Genomic DNA, 18,201 nt, shown 5'->3' on the forward strand with positions numbered 1-18,201 from the left:
GCGCAAGGCCGTGAGTTCGGCTCCTGGTACCGGAGAAAAACCAAAAAAAAAAAAAAAAAAAAGAACAGTGTAGGATGAAAGAGAAACATCTAGGTTTTTAGTAAGAATGGCCTGATATTTAGCAATGCTTTCCTCAGTCATCTACAAGTGTCTCTTGAGTTCTAGAGGAGCCTTAACTTGATGTGAATTAGAAGTAAGAGTTTTTGTTTTAAAGTTATCTTAGAAGCTTTGTGGATTATGAGTGCTGTAGCAGCTTTTGTGTGAAGGGAGCTAGGCCAGCCCCGTGATACTGTCATCTGGAAAAGTAAGTACCTGGTCGAGTTTTTTTGGCTAGATAATGGGTTGGTATTCTTGTGGCTACTCTCTGTTTCTCTGTCACACAGAGTGAAAAAGGTTTACAGTAGTTAGATCTAGTATTCCTAATGCTGGGGCCTGCATTAAGGCCTATTTTAAGGCTTTAAAAGCCTCTTGAGCAGCTCTTATCTATTTTAGGGGTTTGGTTTTTGACCTTTGAATTGTCTTATATTGTGATGGCAAGCAGAAACACCAAAACAACACCCAGAATTTGGAGGCAGATTTATTTTATGTCAATGGCCTTGATTGGGATCATTTCCAAAATATCAGGCCCTGATCTCTGGTGGTCTAGGGCTTATATGGGATAAGCAAGGAGGAAGTACAGAGGAAAAATGGCTTGTTAATGGGGCTGGGGATATAGCTCAGTGGCACAGTGCCTGAGTGAGGTCATGAGTTCAATTTCCAGTGAAAAAAAAAGAGAGAGAGAGAAAAGAATGGTTTGTCAGGTGTGGGTTGGTTCTTACAATATAGATCACAGTGACCAGCTGTTTCTAAGAAACAAAAGTAACCCGAACTATTAACAAACTGAAGTATACTGGCTGGGGGCGGGGCATCTTCTGCTACAATATAGTGATTTGGCTATTACTGTTCTCTGAAGTGCAATATCTATATATGGTAGAAGCCTGCTATTTTCAGGCAGTCTTTCAGTTGTATGGACTCTGGAGGGCCCAGATGGCAGATTGCTTCTGTTCTCTTTGAGGACAGTCATCTTTGTCTTGGAGTTAAGATATATCTTTAGATAAGTCACTTTTTGTTGAGAAATCTGGACCTTGTGTTGGGACATCTTATAAACCTGTTTTGTTAGAAAACTGAGAGTGCTATTGGTGTTCTTATCAGATAGCTCCTTAGTGAGGCTATACATGAGGAGGTCATCTATGTATTGTAATAGGCCTCTCCCCTTCTGAAATTTAGGTCTCTTGGTTCTTGAGCTAAAGCCCTTCCAAATAGGTGGGGACTATTTCTCAAGACCCAAGGCAAGATAATGTAGGTATACTGTTGTCAAGTCCTGTTTGGGGATCCTCCCATTTAAATGTGAACAAATATTAGGAAGGTGAAAAGAAGATGTCTTTGAGACCAAGAACAGAAAACCATTTAGTGTCACCTGGGATCCATGTTAAAAGGGCACATGGGGCTATCCGAACGCTCCAGGATAGCCCGCACTGTTTCCCAGACACAGCGTGTACTTTGTTCTGCTCTCACACTCTTCTTTACTCCGTCCAGGCTCTCTGCAGAGCCAGTTTCTCTCCCACTCTTCAATGTTACTTTCTCGAATAAACTTTGCCACTGCTTTAAAAAAAGAGGCCGGTATACGTGTCTGTGCTTAATGGGCGAGTAGGTATCACTGCTTCATTGACAGCTCTGAGATCTTGTAGTAGGCTATACTTCCTGACAGGTTGACTACTGGTAAAAAGGGCATATTGTATGGGGACTGCCTCGGCCTCCTGAGTGCTGGGATTATAGGTGAACACCACTACGCCCAGCAGTGATAGCTGCTTTAGAAGACAGTTTAGGAGTTCCTCAAAAAGCGATTCCACTCATAGGGATATTCCCAAGAGAAGTGAAAACATAGGTCTACATGTATTGTAGCCTACACAGTGGCACACATCTGTAATCCCAGCTACTGAGGAGGATGAGGCAGGAGGATCACATTTTCAAGGCCAGCTTGGGGCAGCCTAGTGAGACCCTGACTCAAAATAAAAAACAAAGAGGATGGCGGGGCATCGTGGCCCACACCTGTAATCCCAGCACATGAGAGGCTCGGGCAGGAGGGTCTCTGCAAGTTCAAGGCCAACCTGGAATACATAATGTGTAGAGGTCAGCCTGGACTACATATAGAGACCAAAAGAGCAACAAAGAAAAGAAAAAGATCTGAGGGTTATAGCTCAGTGTTCCCTGAACTCAATCCCTGGACAGGGTTAAAAAAAAAAAAAAAGAAAAGCCCACAAATTGAATGATTCCACTTATATGGAATGTCCAGCTGAGCGTGGTGGCACACACCTATGGTCCCAGCACTTGGGAGACAGAGGCAGGAGGGTCACACTGAGTTTGAAGCCAGCCTGGGCTACATAGTGAGCTCAAGGCCAGCCTGAACTACATAGCAATATCCCGTCTCAAAAAAGCAAAAAGAAAGTCCATGTCTTAGCCATTTTCTTCTTCCTGGAACAAAGGATTTAAAGGAGGCATCTTGAAGGAAGAGAGGTTTATTTTGGCTCATGGTTTTAGTCAGCGGTTGGCTGGCTGCAGGGCAGAGACAGGGTGGCAGAGGAGATACGAGGGGGAGACGTGCTCGAGCCGTGGCAGCCAAGAAGCAGAGAGAAGGGCGAGGCTGGGGACGAGGACACAGTGACCACTTCCACCTCCCGTGTGCACTGTCAGCTCCTGGACTATTCAATGGCTCAGTCCGTGATGAACACAGTGCCCGTGACCCCGTTACCTTTACATTTATTTATTTTAGGGTCTCACTATGTAGTTCAGGCTGGCCTTGAACTCACTATGTAACCCAAGCTGGTCTCAGGTTTTCAGTGATCCTCCTGCCTCAGCCTCCCCAGGGCTGGGATTATGGGTATATGCTACCCCAGCTGGCTCCCATTTCCCTTTATTTAAAAAAAAATTTAAATTATTATTATTATTATTTTTTGTTTTTTTGAGACAGGGTTTCACTATGCAGCTCAGGCTGGCCTTGAACTCACTTTGTAGCGCAGGCTGGGCTTGAACTTGCAACGATCCTCCTGCCTCAGCCTCCAAAGTGCTGGGATTACAGGTGTGTGCCACCACGCCTGGCTCCATTTCCCTTTAAACACCTAAGATTTTAGGGGGCCACTTTGGATCTACATTAACTGTCCAGAATAGACATATCTCTTCTTTTTGGTACCAGGAATTGAACTCAGGACCTGTGCTTGCCAGGCAGGTGCTCGTGCTGCTTAGCTATATCCCCAGCCCTAGGCAAATCTGTGGACAGAAAGTCATTAGTGGTTGCGTGGTATGGGGAGTGGGGGCAGGGAGTGATGTCATTTTACCACAGACCACAGAGAAAAGCTTTCCTCAGGGGCTTTTGTCTCCTCATTTGGACCCATTAGCTCATTAGGGAGAAGGGGGCTAGGTTACCTGTTGTCCCTGCCTAGTCCAAATTCCTGTGAAGTAATAGCAGAACTTTCCCAAGCAAAGTTCTTTTAACCACCTCGTTGAACCTCTTTTTTTCTTCTTTTTGAGACAGAGTCTCTTTATGCAGTTCAGGCTGGTCTTGAACTCACAATGATCCTCCTGCCTCAGCCTCCCAAGATAGGGTCTAAGTCACTGTTTTCCCAGTTGGGCTCAAATTTGTGATCCTCCTGCCTCAGCCTCCTAGAGTGCTGGAATTATAGGCCAGCCCCTCCATGCCTGGGCTATGAGCCTTTGTTCTTAAAACACTTTGTTCTACTGCCAAAGTGGCCTAGCTCCATGTTATTAATGACTGTCAGAGGAGTGAGAGGCTGCTGTCTCTCACTGAAAGCACTATCTATCTCCTTTAGTTCTTCTTTTTGTCTCTTTTTGTTCTGATCGCTCTAGAATGAGGCTCAGTGACACCGAGTCACTGTCCAGAGTTACCTGTGGCCATTCAGAGGCAGAGCCGGTCTCTGTAGCTTGTCCTGCCCAGCTTAAAGTCCTCTCTTTCTACCACTTGGTCCTGCCTTTCGCCTGAATCTGGGGCCCATGAGCCATCAGACTCAGGTTCCCTCCTGCTTTTAAAAGCTCCATTTGAGCAAGGTATGGTGGCGTATGCCAGTAATCCCAGTACTGCGGGAGGCTGAGGCAGGAGGATTGTAAGTTTGGGTCTCATCTGGGCAATTTTGTGGTCTTAAAAAATAAAAAGTGCTGGGGGGTGTGCGTGTAGCTCAATGTGAAGGCCCAGTACCACAGAACAAACAGAAGGAAAGGCTCCCTCTGTGGGCAGGGATTTGGAGGACTGAGAGCACCCCCAGAACACATGTGCTCACACACACATGCACGCTCAGGGCTTCCGTGTTTATTTCTACTATTGCTCTGCTCTGTTCTTCCCTGGAATGCTTAATGCTGCCTACTTAACCTCCCCACTCCTCCTTTGCTACCCTCATAGACAAACAGCCCGTGATCCAGGGCAAGGAAAAGATGCAAAGACCAGCTGCTTGCTGGTTATTTTTAGAGCACATATACAAATACCTTTGAGGCCATGTGTTCGCCTCCGTTTTTTCTCTATAATTAATCATAGCATCAGAAATCTGATGTAGCATTTTTCAAAATGGCTTCATGTGCCTTTTCCCATCTGACCCTCCTAATAGCTTCTTTCTTTTTTTTTGGCTTTTTTCTGGTACCAGGACTCGAACTCATGACCTTGCGCTTGCCAGGCAGGTGCTGTGCTGCTGAGCTAAATCCCCAGCCACCCATCCTAATAGCTTCTGATTTTGCTGTCTTGCATCTTTTTTGGTATCAGGCCCTTTGGTAACCCCTAGCCTCAACTTTTAGCCAGTGCGGTTCAGTTAGGATTGGCACAGCCCTTCCAGGTGGGGTCATATGATCCAGCCCGGCCAATCAGAGAAGCCCATCCCCTTAACTCCGATAATTGGTTTAGAGTTGGGCATAAGCTAGACCAATGAAACTCACTCCTGGAACTACTGGAGGTTCTGCTAGGTTTGAAGAACCAGTCTGTAAGGCTGGATTATCTAGAGTGCATTCTAGACACTGCAGGGAGAAAGCCTGACAGAGAATGGTACCAACACAGAAGAGAGCAGAGATGAATGAAGGTAGTCTTTGAAACCCTGGATCTGCCCATGCCTGAAGCCACATGTCATAACTTGACGCTCATCAGTCTCACGGTGGTCCATGCAAGCGGTCAGGAGGCTTTCCAGTTCACAGGCTTTCCTTTTGGTTTAAGCTACTTTGTGTTGTGTATTTGTCACTTGTACCTATAAGAGTTATGACTCACTGTTTTCCTCTCCATTGGACAGTGAAAAAGAAAGGACAGGGAAGTGACTCGCTCAAGGTCACCCAGATGTTAGGTGACAGGGCTGGGACTAACTCCCAGGTCTCCAAGGGTGGGGACACCTGCTGTCCTGCAAGCAAAACCACATGGTCTGCTAGTTACTGGGCAGTGCTCACTCCAGGAGGGGAAGGCGCTCGTCCACGACTCAGGACGGACGGTCAGGGGCCCCTCGGAAAGCACTTCACCAGCCAAAGGAACTGCTGCCAAGTGCTCCTTGAAGCGAGCATACCCAGAGGGACCTGCACAGTCCAGGGATTGGTCCCGGGGCTCATCCACCCACGACAGCATGACCCGGACACAGTGCAAAGCACACAAAGCTCTCCTTCCTTGGAAGGTGAGGACCACAGTCTGTCCTCAGCCCCAAGGCAGATGCAGCCCTGACTCAGGTCCCCCAACCCGAGGGCTAGTGTCAAGGTCTGGGCTTGGGGTGAACTTTCAGGAGAAGCTGAACTGTGGGCAGGGGTTTAACTGCCCCAGGCTTGGCTCAAGGAAGTAGGGTGTTAAACCAGTACTTCCTGCTCTCCAGCCACGTGAGGCCAGCCCCCGGGGTTCTGCCATAGCCAAATGGCGTCTTTACTTCATATTTTCCCAGTCCAATATACCTTCATTATTTTTTGTTTGTTTGTTTGTTTTTCTTTTCCGGTGCAGGGAATCGAACTCACGACTTTGCGCTTGCCAGGCAGGTGCTGTGCCGCTGAGCGAAATCCCCAGCCCCTATACCTTCATTTTCATGAACTAAAAAGTACTGTCAAACATAAACATCAACCCCCAAAATAGATACAATAAAAACGTAGTAACACTGTCACGCTAGAGACAGGTGCTCAGTTAAGGTGTGGACCTGGAATCTGCCTTTTTCTTTTTACAGGGGGGTCAAAGAAGGACTAGAGCCAAGGCCATGCCCTTGAAGGGTCACTCATGCTGGGCTGTGACCATGCGCAGCCGCTCCTACCCCCACAGCCAGCAGGGCACCTGTGCGGTTCTGCTTTGGAAAACACCGCGGAGAGCAAGTTGTAAACCCTGAACAGATGCACCGGGCTGCGGAAGGAATGTGTTTAGGGTGTTTTTAACTAAGGCTCTTAAAGTGCAACAACTCCAAGCTCTGGGAGCTCGAACCAAGTCAGGCAAACAGTGAGAAGGTTCTCGGCTGTTTGTACTTCTGTAGCAGGAAAGACAGACCACTGAGTGATCAGGCTGTGGTTAAATCATTCATTCATTCATTCATTCAACATTTATTGAGCGCCTACTATGTGCCAGGCACCGTGCTAGGCGCAGAAATACAGAGAGATGCGTAAGATACAGTCCATGCCCTTAAAGATTCACAGTCTAGAAGGGGAGACAAACATGTAAACAAGTAAAATATATGTGATAAGTGCCATGAGAGAGAAGCATTTACAAAGTGCAGAGGTAGCCTGGAAGGGAGAGGCGGGGGCGCCTTCCTAGGGAGGGGCCTGGGAGAGATGGATGGGCGTTTGCCAGGCAGACCAGGCGGAGGAGCGGGGAAGGCATTCCGGCCTGAGGAGCAGCGGGAGCAAAGGCACCGAGGCGAGAGTCTGCATGTCTTGGGGGCGGGAGGCTAACTAGTCTGGTGGTATTGCTAGAATGGGCTCCAGGAGCGGGGCTGGAGAGGCCAGATGGGCAGGGGAAACTGAGGACAGCGCATCTCGGAAGGCTTAGACCAGGAAGAGAGGCTCTGGCTGACCCATGGGCGCCTGCCTGAGGACCGAGGGTTCTTCACTGCGGCCCCAAAGGGGCCTGGACCCAAGACCAGAGAAGCAGAGCTGGACGCGGGTGAGCAGAGCGGAAGGGTCCGGCCCGCTGCACAGAGCCTCCTCCTTCCAGCCAGGATGGGGCCAATGATGCCAAGGAAAATCACACAGGAATGAGTGTTCCTGGCAAACTGCAAAGGCCAGGTGAATGTCAGGGCTAAAAGAATAAATCGCTAACTCAAAGAGGAAAGAGGTTGAAGATAAAACAAGGGGAATTAAGAAAGATAGAAGGCAGGCAGAAATTCCTAAGAACAAGGGCCAAAATGAAGAAAGTGCATCGGCCGAGCCAGCCGTGGCCCTCTCTCCCCCGGGAAGGAGGCCCTTGTGGCCCAGGGCAGGGGCAGAGGGCGGGGGGTGGGGGTGGCTCAGGCCAGCTGTGTAGGGTGAGCAGGTGCCTTTGAAAGTGCCATGGGCAGGGTCCTGGTCACCCGTCTGGCTGCCCCTGCCGGTGACTGCTTTCCCAAGGCACCACGCTGGAGGCCCCAACTGTGAATGGGGAAGGTGGAAAATGGACTCAACCTGGCACGGCACCTGCTTCCCTGGGTGCCAGGGTTACAGTGAGAGTGAGGCCTCCTGGGAGGGCAGCACGGCAGCCTCCATGTTCGTGCCTGTCCCAGAAGTCGGAGAAGGGAGGAGGGGACCCTCAAAGTTAGCAGGGTCTGGAGAGGTCCAGGTGCCCATCTTTTCCTTTTACCTTTGATGACGCAGCCTCACTCTGGGGGTCTTCAAGCCTTTGATCCCTTCCTCTTGGTCTCACTGCCTGGTCCCACCCTTCCCCCCGACCAGGGTGGGTGCATGATGCCAAGTGGGCACCGATGGAGGAGGTGGTGATGAGGATGGTGACGTGTGGGTGGTGGGTGGCCTCCCCACCGTGGGGGTGGGCTGGGCTGGGCTGGGGTGGGGGCTTCACTTGCTCTTGTGCATGTCCTTGAGCCGGCGGAGCTCTTCCAAGAGCTGGGCCCGGGAGCAGCCATCATCCCCGGTGGGGCCTGGGCCTGGCCCCAGAGCCTCCTGCAGCGCCAGGCAGTGGGTCCGCAGGAATGGGTTGTAGGTGCGCTCCTCTCCCAGGGTGGATGGGCACTGCAGAGGAGAGGCATCAGGCTGGGTGGACAGTAGCTGGAAAAGGGACCCAACACAGAGAAGCCTGTCCTGGCCCCGCCCTGCCCTCCCTCCGGGAGTTTGGATGTAAGCAGATTGAGCCCTCGGAAGTAACCCAGGCCCAGCTGGGCAAGGCGGCTCAGGCTGGGCCGAGTGCCTGTGTGTCCCCAGGCCCCCAGGCCCGCACCGTGCTCTTGCGCTCCATCCGCTGCCTCTGTACCCACTGCATCTTCTTCTCCCGGGCCAGGTTCTCGGGTTCCACCACACCCGCGAAGCCCAGGTTCTCCTCTGCATACTCATGACCTAGGGTGGCGAGGCGAGGCAGAGAGAGATCAGTGGGGGGTTAGAGAAAGTTTCCCCACCTCACAGCCCAGGCCTAGGGATGCCACAACCAGGGAGCCGGGGGCCAGGCTTCCAGGAAAACCCAACCAGCTGGAGTTGCTTCTCTAGCTGCGGTGTAAGGCAGCCAGAGGCAAGGAGGCAGAGGTGCTGGGGGAACCACTGGGTCTGGACCCGGGATGCCACTGTGCTGGCCCTGACTTCGTCAAATTGCGGCACCTCTCAGCCAGTCTTCTAATTTGGCAAGTGGAGAAACAGTAGGGCATCTGTGCATGGATGTCACTGCTGTGTTCCCAGTGCCCAGAAGACAGCCTGGTAGCTGTTAAGTGCACATAAGGAATGAATGAATATATGTTCCAGGATGAACTCAGATATCTGAGTTGTTTTAGAAACTTCAAGGTATGGGATTAGGGTGTGGCTCAGCGGTTCAGTACTTGCCCAGCATTCATAAGGCCCTGGGTTCGATCCCCAGTACCACAAAAATAGCAAAAATCTTCTCTGCTTTTTAAAATAAACTACAAGGCAGTGGAAGCATGTGGAGTGGGTTTCCTGCAAAACTACTTTCTGTCCTGGGCTTGGCTGTGAACAATCAGACATCCTTCCAGGATGCTCAGGGTCATGCATGGCCCCAAAGAGGCTCCCCCTGGCTGGCTGGCAGGGGCAGTGGCAGTGGCATGAGCAGCAGAGGCTCTCAGAGCCAGCACTGTGCTCTGGAGAAGGGAGGCCAGAGCTTGTCCTACCTCTCAAGGTGGAGCCAGGCCCCTCTGGGCCAGCACCTGGATCAGCCTAGTCTCTATGGTCATGAGGGCCCAGGGGAGCCCTGGTGCTAGGTGGAGTACGGGGCTGGAGAGAAGGGAGAAGGGCGCCTCACCAGGCCACAGCAGGGTGTCATCCCCCAGCCCCAGCACAGTGTCCAGTGAGCTCAGCATGGTCTCTGCAGTGCCCTCAAAGGTCCGTCCTGGGTGAGGGTTAAGGTGCAAGGATGACTCAGGGTGGCATAGGATGACACAGAAGGATGGGGACCAGCTCGCAGCTCTGGCCGGCCCCCAGCCCTTCACCTGTGCCCCTGCTTGGCCATCCCTGGCATCTGCCCTCTCCTTCGCTCTGGGGGCTGAGCCCACTCAGTCACCCTAAGCAAGCCAGACACGTGGGTATCTGGAGGGAGAGGGGCTGTGGGGCTTCAGCTGAGCTCCAGTGGCCCAGCTCCGGGGTGTAGGGCTGCTCTTTTCTGTGCAGCGGCTCTGCCTGCTCTGTGTCCTCTGGGACTCAGGATCCTTCTTCATCCATGCGGTCTCCTCACGGATGGTCCTCAGCTTTCCGTACCTAGTCCTACCACTCACTGTGTGGGACCAGGCACCACCCAGAGGAAACAAGGACTCCCCACCCTATCCTGTCTCTGCTCAGTTACAGGACCCGCCCTTCTGTCCATTCAGTGGGAAATCTTAAGGATACAGAAACAGTAATCAGGTGACACAGACGGGAGTGACTGCCAAGATGACATCTGTGCTGAAACCAGTGCTTTCACCTGTATCATGGGACCTCAGCTGCCCTGGCCTCTATCCCTCCCTCCTCTCCCCACTCCCTTCTTTTGGGGAAACTCACCACAGCCAGAGAGGAAGAGCAGGTCCCCTGAGAAGAGGCAAGAGGGACCCCTGTAGGGCTCCCCATCCAACAGGTAGACCAGATGGCCTTGCGTGTGGCCTGGGGTGGCCAGGGCCCGGATCTGGAGTCGTCCCACACTAACCACATCTTGGTGACACAGGGGGCTGCAGGTGAAGTAACAGCTGATCTCTGCACCCACCCAAGGCCCAAGAGGTGCCCCTGAAATACTTAGCTGAAGGCCACCCCATCCCTGGGCAGGGACTTACTGGGTGAGGTAGGGGATGCCATCCTGAGGGCTCCCGTATACCCGACAGTCGCGGTGCCGCCGGCTGAGGTCACGATTCCCTCCACTGTGGTCCCTGCAGCATAGCAGAGACAGATGGGGGCTCTCACAGGTGACGGGCAACTGCAGCTCACCCTCCCTCTTATCCACAGCACCTCCAACCTGAGTTCAAGCTGTTCCCTGCCAGCAGGTCACTCCCATAGCTAACCACCGTCACCCCAACAACCTCCACTCGGCCAATGCCGAATGATCTTTGTGGACTCAGCTTCAGTCACCATCCTTGAATTCTCCCAGGGGGTTTGGTCACTGGCACCCCCACCTGGCATGCCCCTCACCCCCTGTACCTTGTGCCAGATGCCACCTAAATGTAACTTAGAACCTTTGGTGCAGGGCCATCCGACCTAGTGGACTTGATGGGAGAGATCACAAGGTTTCCCAGGCCCAAAGCACAGCAAGGATCCACGACAGCCTGTCTTCCTCCACAGGGCTTCAGAAGCCAGGTAACTGGCGCTTCCCCTGCCCCTTCTGCTGTGCCACAGGGACTTCAGGTGGAAGGTGGGTCCCTACCCCTCCTGACTTCCTGATGCCCAGCTTGGGTGGTCCTGTCTGGGCTCAGTCCTGGCACGGCCCCCTGGCAGGACAACTTGGCATGGAAGACAGCCTTCTCCCTGCCCAGCCACCCCCACCCCGGCTCTTACCAGTGCTTGTGGGTGCAGAGAATGGCAACCAAGGTGACTCCCTCCTTCTCGATGGAAGCCTGCAGGCGGGGGCGGGGGAGGGGAGAGACAGGTGCTGAGCTGGGAGCAGGTGCAGAGACAGAAGCGTAGATGAGCAGGTGTGGATGGAGGGCAGCAGGGAGAGTGAGGGGATGGAGCTGGAGAATGAAGGGCTGCGACAAAAGGTGGGATTAACACGGAGACACACGCAGGCACACAGGAAAGAACAGAGACCCCGGAACTGACAGAGCTCAGGGAAGAAAGAGGGTCCAGTGGGGTGTGGGGCAAGAGGCAGCCTGGAAACAGACTCAAGTCACAATCCGGGCCAGCACCCCGCCCTCTGGCTTTGCCCCCAGTCTTGCTTCCCTGCTTCCTGCCGTACCCAGGGCACATACCTCCCCCTTACTGTGTTCAAGAGGTCTGCATGTGTGCGCCTGTGTGCGCACATGAACCCACTGGCACACTTGGAGGGGGCACAAGCCATGGGCACAGGCCGGGGTCAGTCCTTCCGCTACCTTCTGTGGCAAGGGTGACCCCCCCACACACACACACTCACCTGCACAGCCCGAGGGTCTGAAGGATCCACAACCACAGCCAGCCGGGCCTGGGTGTCGATGATGAGGTAGCTGTAGTTGTCCGAGAGGACGGGGATGGGAAGCACCTTCACTCCTGGGGGACAGAGGCAGAGATGGGCGGCCGCAGGGGCGAGGGGGCGGCCGCAGGGGCGAGGGGGCGGAGCCCAGGGGTGGAGCGGGGTGGGCGGGGAGGGTGTGAGGGGCTCCCAGAGCTCACCGTTGAAGAGGCGGGGCTGGGTTTTGGAGTGGCCTTTGGGGTAGCGATTCCGAGCCCTGCGCAGCTGCTGCCGGTAGAAGAGGTACCCGAGCCAGGTGCGGGTGTACAGGCTGTACCTGGAGGGTGAGGAAGCGGTCAGCCCCGCCCTGTCCCTCGACCAAGCTTTCGCCGAGCCTGCAGGCCCCGCTTCCCCACTCCTGAGACCTCCACCAGCCTGAATCTCGTGCCCGCCCCACGCCTGCTGGGCGCTCAGGAGCTCAGGACGGGCTGGAGAATGAGACCGATGCCCCAGAGCTGCGCCCTGGCAGGGGAAACCTGAACAGGAAATTCGCAGGAGAGGGAGTCATCTAACCAGTGCCAAGTGCCCTGAGGGAGTGGCTCGGACGAGCTGCAGGAGGGGCAGTGGCAGGGTCTAGCTCAGTCACTGTGGTTCAGGACCAGGTAAAGAGGGGATCCTGGGCCCCATCCCCCAAGTCTCCCTTTTGGCAGGTCTGGGTCGGGGCCTGGGATTTTGTTTGTCTGCGGGCCTCCTCCCTTCCTCTCTCCCTCCTTTTTATTTTCCCTTTGCTAGTGGGAGTTGAACCCAGGGCTTCACACTGAGCTGCATCTCCAGCCCTTTTTTAGTCTTTATTTTGAGACAAGCTCTTGCTAAGCCGCTCTGAGGCTGGAGTAGGGATGGGGGAGGGGGCAGCCAGTGCTTAGGGTTTTTATATATATATATTTCTTTTTTGGGGGGGTCTTTTTGAGACAGGGTCCAGCTATGCAGTTCAGGCTGGCCTTGAGCCTACTTTGTAGCCCAGGCTGGTCTTGAACTCGCAACAATCCTCCTGCCTCAGCCTCCCGAGTGCTGGAATTACAGGCGTGCACCACCACGCCCGGCTTCTAGGGTTATATGTTGAGTCAGTCAGAAAACAGGGAGGCAAAGGACAGATAACAGAACAAGGAGGGAGATCATTTGCGAATGGGAAGGGAACCAAGAAATGGAGTAGGGGGGTGGCTTAGAGATGTGTACATGGGCCAGCTCCCCACCCGTGTGTGGTCATGATGTACTGCAAATACGTACTGATAAAAATTTAAAACAATACAGCACAAAGCAAAAAAGAGAAAACGGAGAAGCATCTTGTTTTTGTTTTTAGTTTTTTTTGGTACCAGGAATCAAACTCATGACCTTGCGCTTGCCAGGCAGGCGCTGTGCCGCTGAGCTAAACCCCCAGCCTCTGGTGAAGCATCTTGGATGATTAAAAAGTTGAGTTGGGGGTAGAGGACAGACTCTAAATCTCTGCTTGACGCACTGTGTGTGTGTGTGGTGTGTGTGAGAGGGGAGGGGGAGGAAGGGCCGCCTCTCCGAACTGTTTTATTTGCAGTTTGGCCCGTGATAAGCAGGTTTCTGTGGTAGTATGGCTTAGTCAGAGTTAATTCCGGGCTCTCCTTGCTCCGTGTACCAATGCGCCTATGTACTTTCATGGACTAGCCATTCGGGCACACTACGGAGTGCCTCTGCCATTCTTCCTGTCTTTATGTCTTTTTTTTTTTTTTTTTTTTTGAGACAAGGTCTTGTTATGTAGTGCAGGCTGGCCTTGAACTCACTATATAGCCCAAGCTGGCCTCAAACTCACTGTGATCCTCCTGTCTCAGCCTCCCAGTATTGAGTTATAGGTGTAACCCATCCTCCATGCCAGGCTACGTTCATTTTTTATAGGTCCTCTGGTTTTTTTTTCCAAATCAGCTTCCACCACCCATACTTTCATTTCTTCAGCAATGTTTACCGAGTGCTGGCTGCTGGCCAGGCCCTGTGCATCAGCGACAAGGCAAAGCCCCTGTCCACTTGAACCTCCTGTTCTCATAGGAGAAACAGTCTGATGCACAGGTGAAGATAACACGCTAGAAGCAGGAAAAGGATAGAGAGCGAAGACCGACAGAAGGAAAGGAGGGCCTCACTGAGGAAGTGACATGTCCGAGAACTGAGGGGGCAGGCGGTGTGCCAGTTTGGGGAAAGATTTGCCGAGCAGAAGGAAGGAAGAGGAAGTGGAACCAATGCCTCTCTCAAAGTGTCGGTGGGCGCACACTCATTCCTCCTGTGCTGTGTTGCAATAGGAAACAGTTAGCGCAACAGACACAGCCAGTGAGAGGGGACCGGGTGGAACCTGAGTATCCATAAGCAGATGCAAAGATTAAGTACAGCAGATCTCCAAATAGCACAGAGACTCTAAGACAATAAAATATTTGGGCCAGGCATGGTGGCACATGCCTTCGATCCCAGCATTCTAGAAGGCCGAGGCAGGAGAATCACAAATTTGAGCCCAGCCCAGGCAACTTAGCAAGACTCTGTCTCTAAAAAGCGTGGAGGATATAGCTCAGTGTGAAGGCCCTGAGTTTAACACCCTGTACTACAAAAAAATGAAAAAAAGAAAAAAAATATTTGGATATATCTACATGGAAAGACTCTGAATTATTCAGAGTAGGTTCCTAATAATTTTTTTTTTTTTTTTTTGCTTTTCTGTATTTTCTTATTATTTGGAAATGAATATTTGGAAATGAATATGTAATGTGTTAGGTAGGGTGGGGGAGAGAGACTCTAAAATAATCCTGTGGTTCAGCAGTAAGATTACCCTCCCCATCCTATCCCAAGTCCTCTATTCTTGAACACTTAGGTTGGTTTTACTTTTTTATCAATCAGCATAAAAAGCACTGCTTGAAAATTCAAAAGGGCCATACTTTCCAAATTGTTATACAGACATTTTTGGATTTTTTTTTTTTTTTTTTTTTAGGTACTGGGAATCGAACTCAGGACCTTGTGCTTGCCAGGCAGGCACTTGTGCCACTGAGCTATTTCCCCAGCCCCCAGTTATACAGATTTAATGCAATCCCTATCAAAATACCAATAGGATACCTCACAGAATTAGAGAAAATGAAACAAACAAACAAACAAAATAATTAGAGAAAACAATTCTAAAATTCATTTGGAACTGGAAGAGACCTATAATAGCAAAGGCAATTCTGGGCAACAAAAGCAAGGCAGGGGACATTACAATCCTTGGCTTGGAATTATACTATAAAGCTACTGTGATAAAACATAGAAGGGTACTGGCAAAAAAACAGACCCAACAATCAATGGAACAGACTAGAAGACACAGAAACAACTCCAAACACATTCAGCCACCTTATTTTTGACAAAGGGGCCAAACACCTTCACTGGAAGAAAGATAGCCTCTTTGTAAATGGTGCTGGAAAAACTGGCTTTGCACATGCTGAAGATTAAAACTAAACCCATATCTTTCACCATGCACTAAACTAAAATTGAAATGTATTAAAGATCTAAACATCAAAACAGAAACATTAAATCTGCTGGCATACAGAATAGGTAGAACTCTTGAAGACATTGATTTAGGCAGACTTTATGAAGAAAACCCCAATTGCACAGGAAATACCACAAAGAATCAACACCTGAGATCTCATCTTTTTGTGTTATTTTTTGAGACAGCGCCTCACTACGTAGTTTAGGCTGGCCCAGAACTCACGGCAATCTTTCTGCTTCAACCTCCCAAATGCTAGGATCATAGGCAGCCACCACCACACCAGGCTCATCTTATTAAAACACTTTTGAACAGCAAAAAAATCACCAACAGAGTGAAGAGACAGCCCACAATGTGGGAAAAAATGTTTGCCAGCTGTTCCTCAGACAAGGGACTAATATCTAGAATATATAAAGGACTAAAAAAAAAAAAAATCATACCTCCCAAATTTAAAGATCCAATCCAAAAATGACATCTAAAATGAAGTCACTTCTCAGATGAAGAAGTAGAAATGGCAAATAAATATATGAAAAAATGTTCAACATCACTAGTCATCTGAGAAATGCAAATTAAAACAACACTGAGATTCCATCTCACCCCAGAAAGAATGGTTATTATGAAGAAATCAACGAATAACAAATGCTGGAGGGGCTGAGGAGAAAAAGGAACCCTTTTCCACTGTTAGTGGGCATGTAGATTGGTGCAACCACTGTGGAAATCAGTGTGAAGATTCCCAAAAAAACTAAACCTAGAGGTTTCATTGAACCCAGTTATTCCCCTTCTTGGTATTTTCCTCAAAAAATTAAAAGCATCATACCACAGTGATATATGCACACCCATGTTTATAATGACAGTATGTAATAGCTAAATCTTGAAAATAGCTCAAATGCCCATCAACCAATGAATGGATAAAGAGGATGCAGGGTTTCTTTTTGTCTTTTTGAGACAGGGTCTCACTATGCAGTTCAGGCTGGCCTTGAGCTCACTTTGTAGCCCAGGTTGGTCTTCAATTCACAATGATCCTCTTGCCTCAGCCTCTGAGTGCTGGGATTATAGGCATGCACCACCATGCTCCAGCTTGTAGTTTTTAAAGTGTACCAATAAATTTAATAAAAAAAGATGTAGTTTTTTTATACAATGGAGTATACTCTGCCATAAAGAAGGATAAGCATGAGCTGTTTCTAGCTAAATGGATGCACCTTGAGACCATACCCTTAAGTGAATAAATTGGACATACGTATTTAAATATTGCATTGTTTCTCTGATATGAGAAACTGAAAGTATAAATAAGGGCCATAATGTATAACAGATATGGGGAAATGGGAAGAAATTGTTCAAATGAGAAGGGAAATAAGGGAGGGGGAGGGGAAAAGGAAAGAAGGGACAAGAAAAAGAATAGAAAGAAAAAAATGGAAACACAGCTTTTGTAAATAAGGAAGGAAAGGAGTTGAAGGGAGTGGAAGGGCATGGGAAAAAAAGAAGCAAGATATATCATGTACAGGTACAAATCCCTATGATGAGTGTGATCATAGTGTACATCTAAAATGTACTAACAAAATTTTAAAGAATTCAAAAAGGATAAAACTGATTAAAAAGAAATGAAAAATAGATACATAAACTTAATATCACACATTAAGAGTACAAAACTGCTCCAAAGTGCACGCAGTGTGTCCACTGCATTGTTTGCAGTACTAGGGGAGGGCAGACGACAGCAGGCTGCGGGGGTAGGAGAGGCAGGTATCAGAAAAAACAACCTCTCTCCCCTCTTGAAAGAGTCGCATTCTGCCTCCTTTATTCCCCCAGCAAGTGCTGACCGAGTGCCCTGGTGCTGGTGAGCAGTGACCGAGACAGACTGTGCTGTCCTCCCGGCGTCCCTTGTCCTGAGGGGGCAACTCAGCAGGTTGCAAGCTGTCCCTGAAGGTCCCGCAGCAAACGCCCTTTCCTGGGCTGGAGAACACGTCTGGCGCGGGTGCTAACCTCATGGTCCTGAGGCTGAGACAGTGCAAAGCTCCTTGAGGAGAAGCACAAGGCATTTGGAGCAATCGGGGGAGGGGACGGCCGGGGCCTCCCTGTCGGCACCTAGATTTTGTCCCAGGTCCAAGCTTCCTCCTCCGAGACATCTTCCCTGACCAGCTGAGCTTCTCCTCTCTCACGCCGGTCTGAACACACACACAACGCTGAGTGTCTAACGCACGGGAGCACAGCTAACACCTGGACGCCGGGTAAGTCACCCGAGTGCGGTGAGAAAGAGTATTTGCATAGCCTCAGAGTATCTCCTGCACAAAATGCTAATGAGTCAGCAGTGGAGAAACCTGGCTGACTCCACCTGAAACCAGAGATCAAAGTTAATCTCAGGACTGGGGCACAGCTCATCGGAACAGTGTGTGCTGGACATGCAAGGCCCTTGGTTCCATCTGCAGCAACACAAAAAAAGTGGGTCTCAGCTGTAACAATATATAGACATCATTTGCCTCTTGGTGTGATGCACCGCGGAGGGGGCAGCCTCGCTGCTGTGGTGTCTGTGCCCAAAACACATACCCATAATTTATTCAAAACCTCAGACAAACTCAGGTTGAGACACATTCTACAGAACATGTGGCCAGCAGTCCAAATACGTCAACATCACGGATGACAGGCTGAGCAACTGTCCCAGATGGGGGACGAGAAGACTAAATGCAATGCAGGACCCAGGACTGGATTCTAGTCCAGCAAAGGGCAAGAGCGGGACAGTAGGTGAAATGTGAATAAGGTCTGAGAGTGGTTAATAGTCTTGAAATGATGTGATCTGGTTGTTTTTGATAACAGTTCTGCTCCAGGCCTGGTGGCGCACACCTGTAATCCCAGCAGTTGGGAGGCTGAGGCAGGAGGATCACCGTGAGTTTGGGGCCAGTCTGGGATACATCCTGAGTTCAATGCCAGCCTGCACTATATGGTGAGACCCTGTTCAACAACAACAAAAATT

General features: G+C 50.5%; 1 protein-coding gene across 3 annotated transcripts in view; it reads right to left on the reverse strand.

Moving 5' to 3' along the window:
* Positions 1-6,547: 6,547 nt before the first annotated feature.
* Pnkd (paroxysmal nonkinesigenic dyskinesia) overlaps positions 6,548-18,201 on the reverse strand; it is a 73,649-nt gene continuing 61,995 nt past the window's right edge. For all 3 annotated transcript variants that reach the window (XM_005395654.2, XM_005395655.2, XM_013519933.1), the window contains 8 exons: positions 11,947-12,062; positions 11,711-11,823; positions 11,137-11,195; positions 10,422-10,514; positions 10,156-10,319; positions 9,425-9,511; positions 8,402-8,517; positions 6,548-8,196 (listed from right to left, as the gene is read on the reverse strand). In XM_005395654.2, the coding sequence (XP_005395711.1) occupies positions 8,023-8,196; positions 8,402-8,517; positions 9,425-9,511; positions 10,156-10,319; positions 10,422-10,514; positions 11,137-11,195; positions 11,711-11,823; positions 11,947-12,062 (922 nt within the window). In that variant the 3' untranslated portion in view covers positions 6,548-8,022. The remainder of the gene's footprint in view (positions 8,197-8,401; positions 8,518-9,424; positions 9,512-10,155; positions 10,320-10,421; positions 10,515-11,136; positions 11,196-11,710; positions 11,824-11,946; positions 12,063-18,201) is intronic.

The sequence above is a fragment of the Chinchilla lanigera genome, unplaced genomic scaffold (genome assembly GCF_000276665.1).
Source record: "Chinchilla lanigera isolate Chin_1 unplaced genomic scaffold, ChiLan1.0 scaffold00052, whole genome shotgun sequence".
Classification (NCBI taxonomy): domain Eukaryota; kingdom Metazoa; phylum Chordata; class Mammalia; order Rodentia; family Chinchillidae; genus Chinchilla; species Chinchilla lanigera.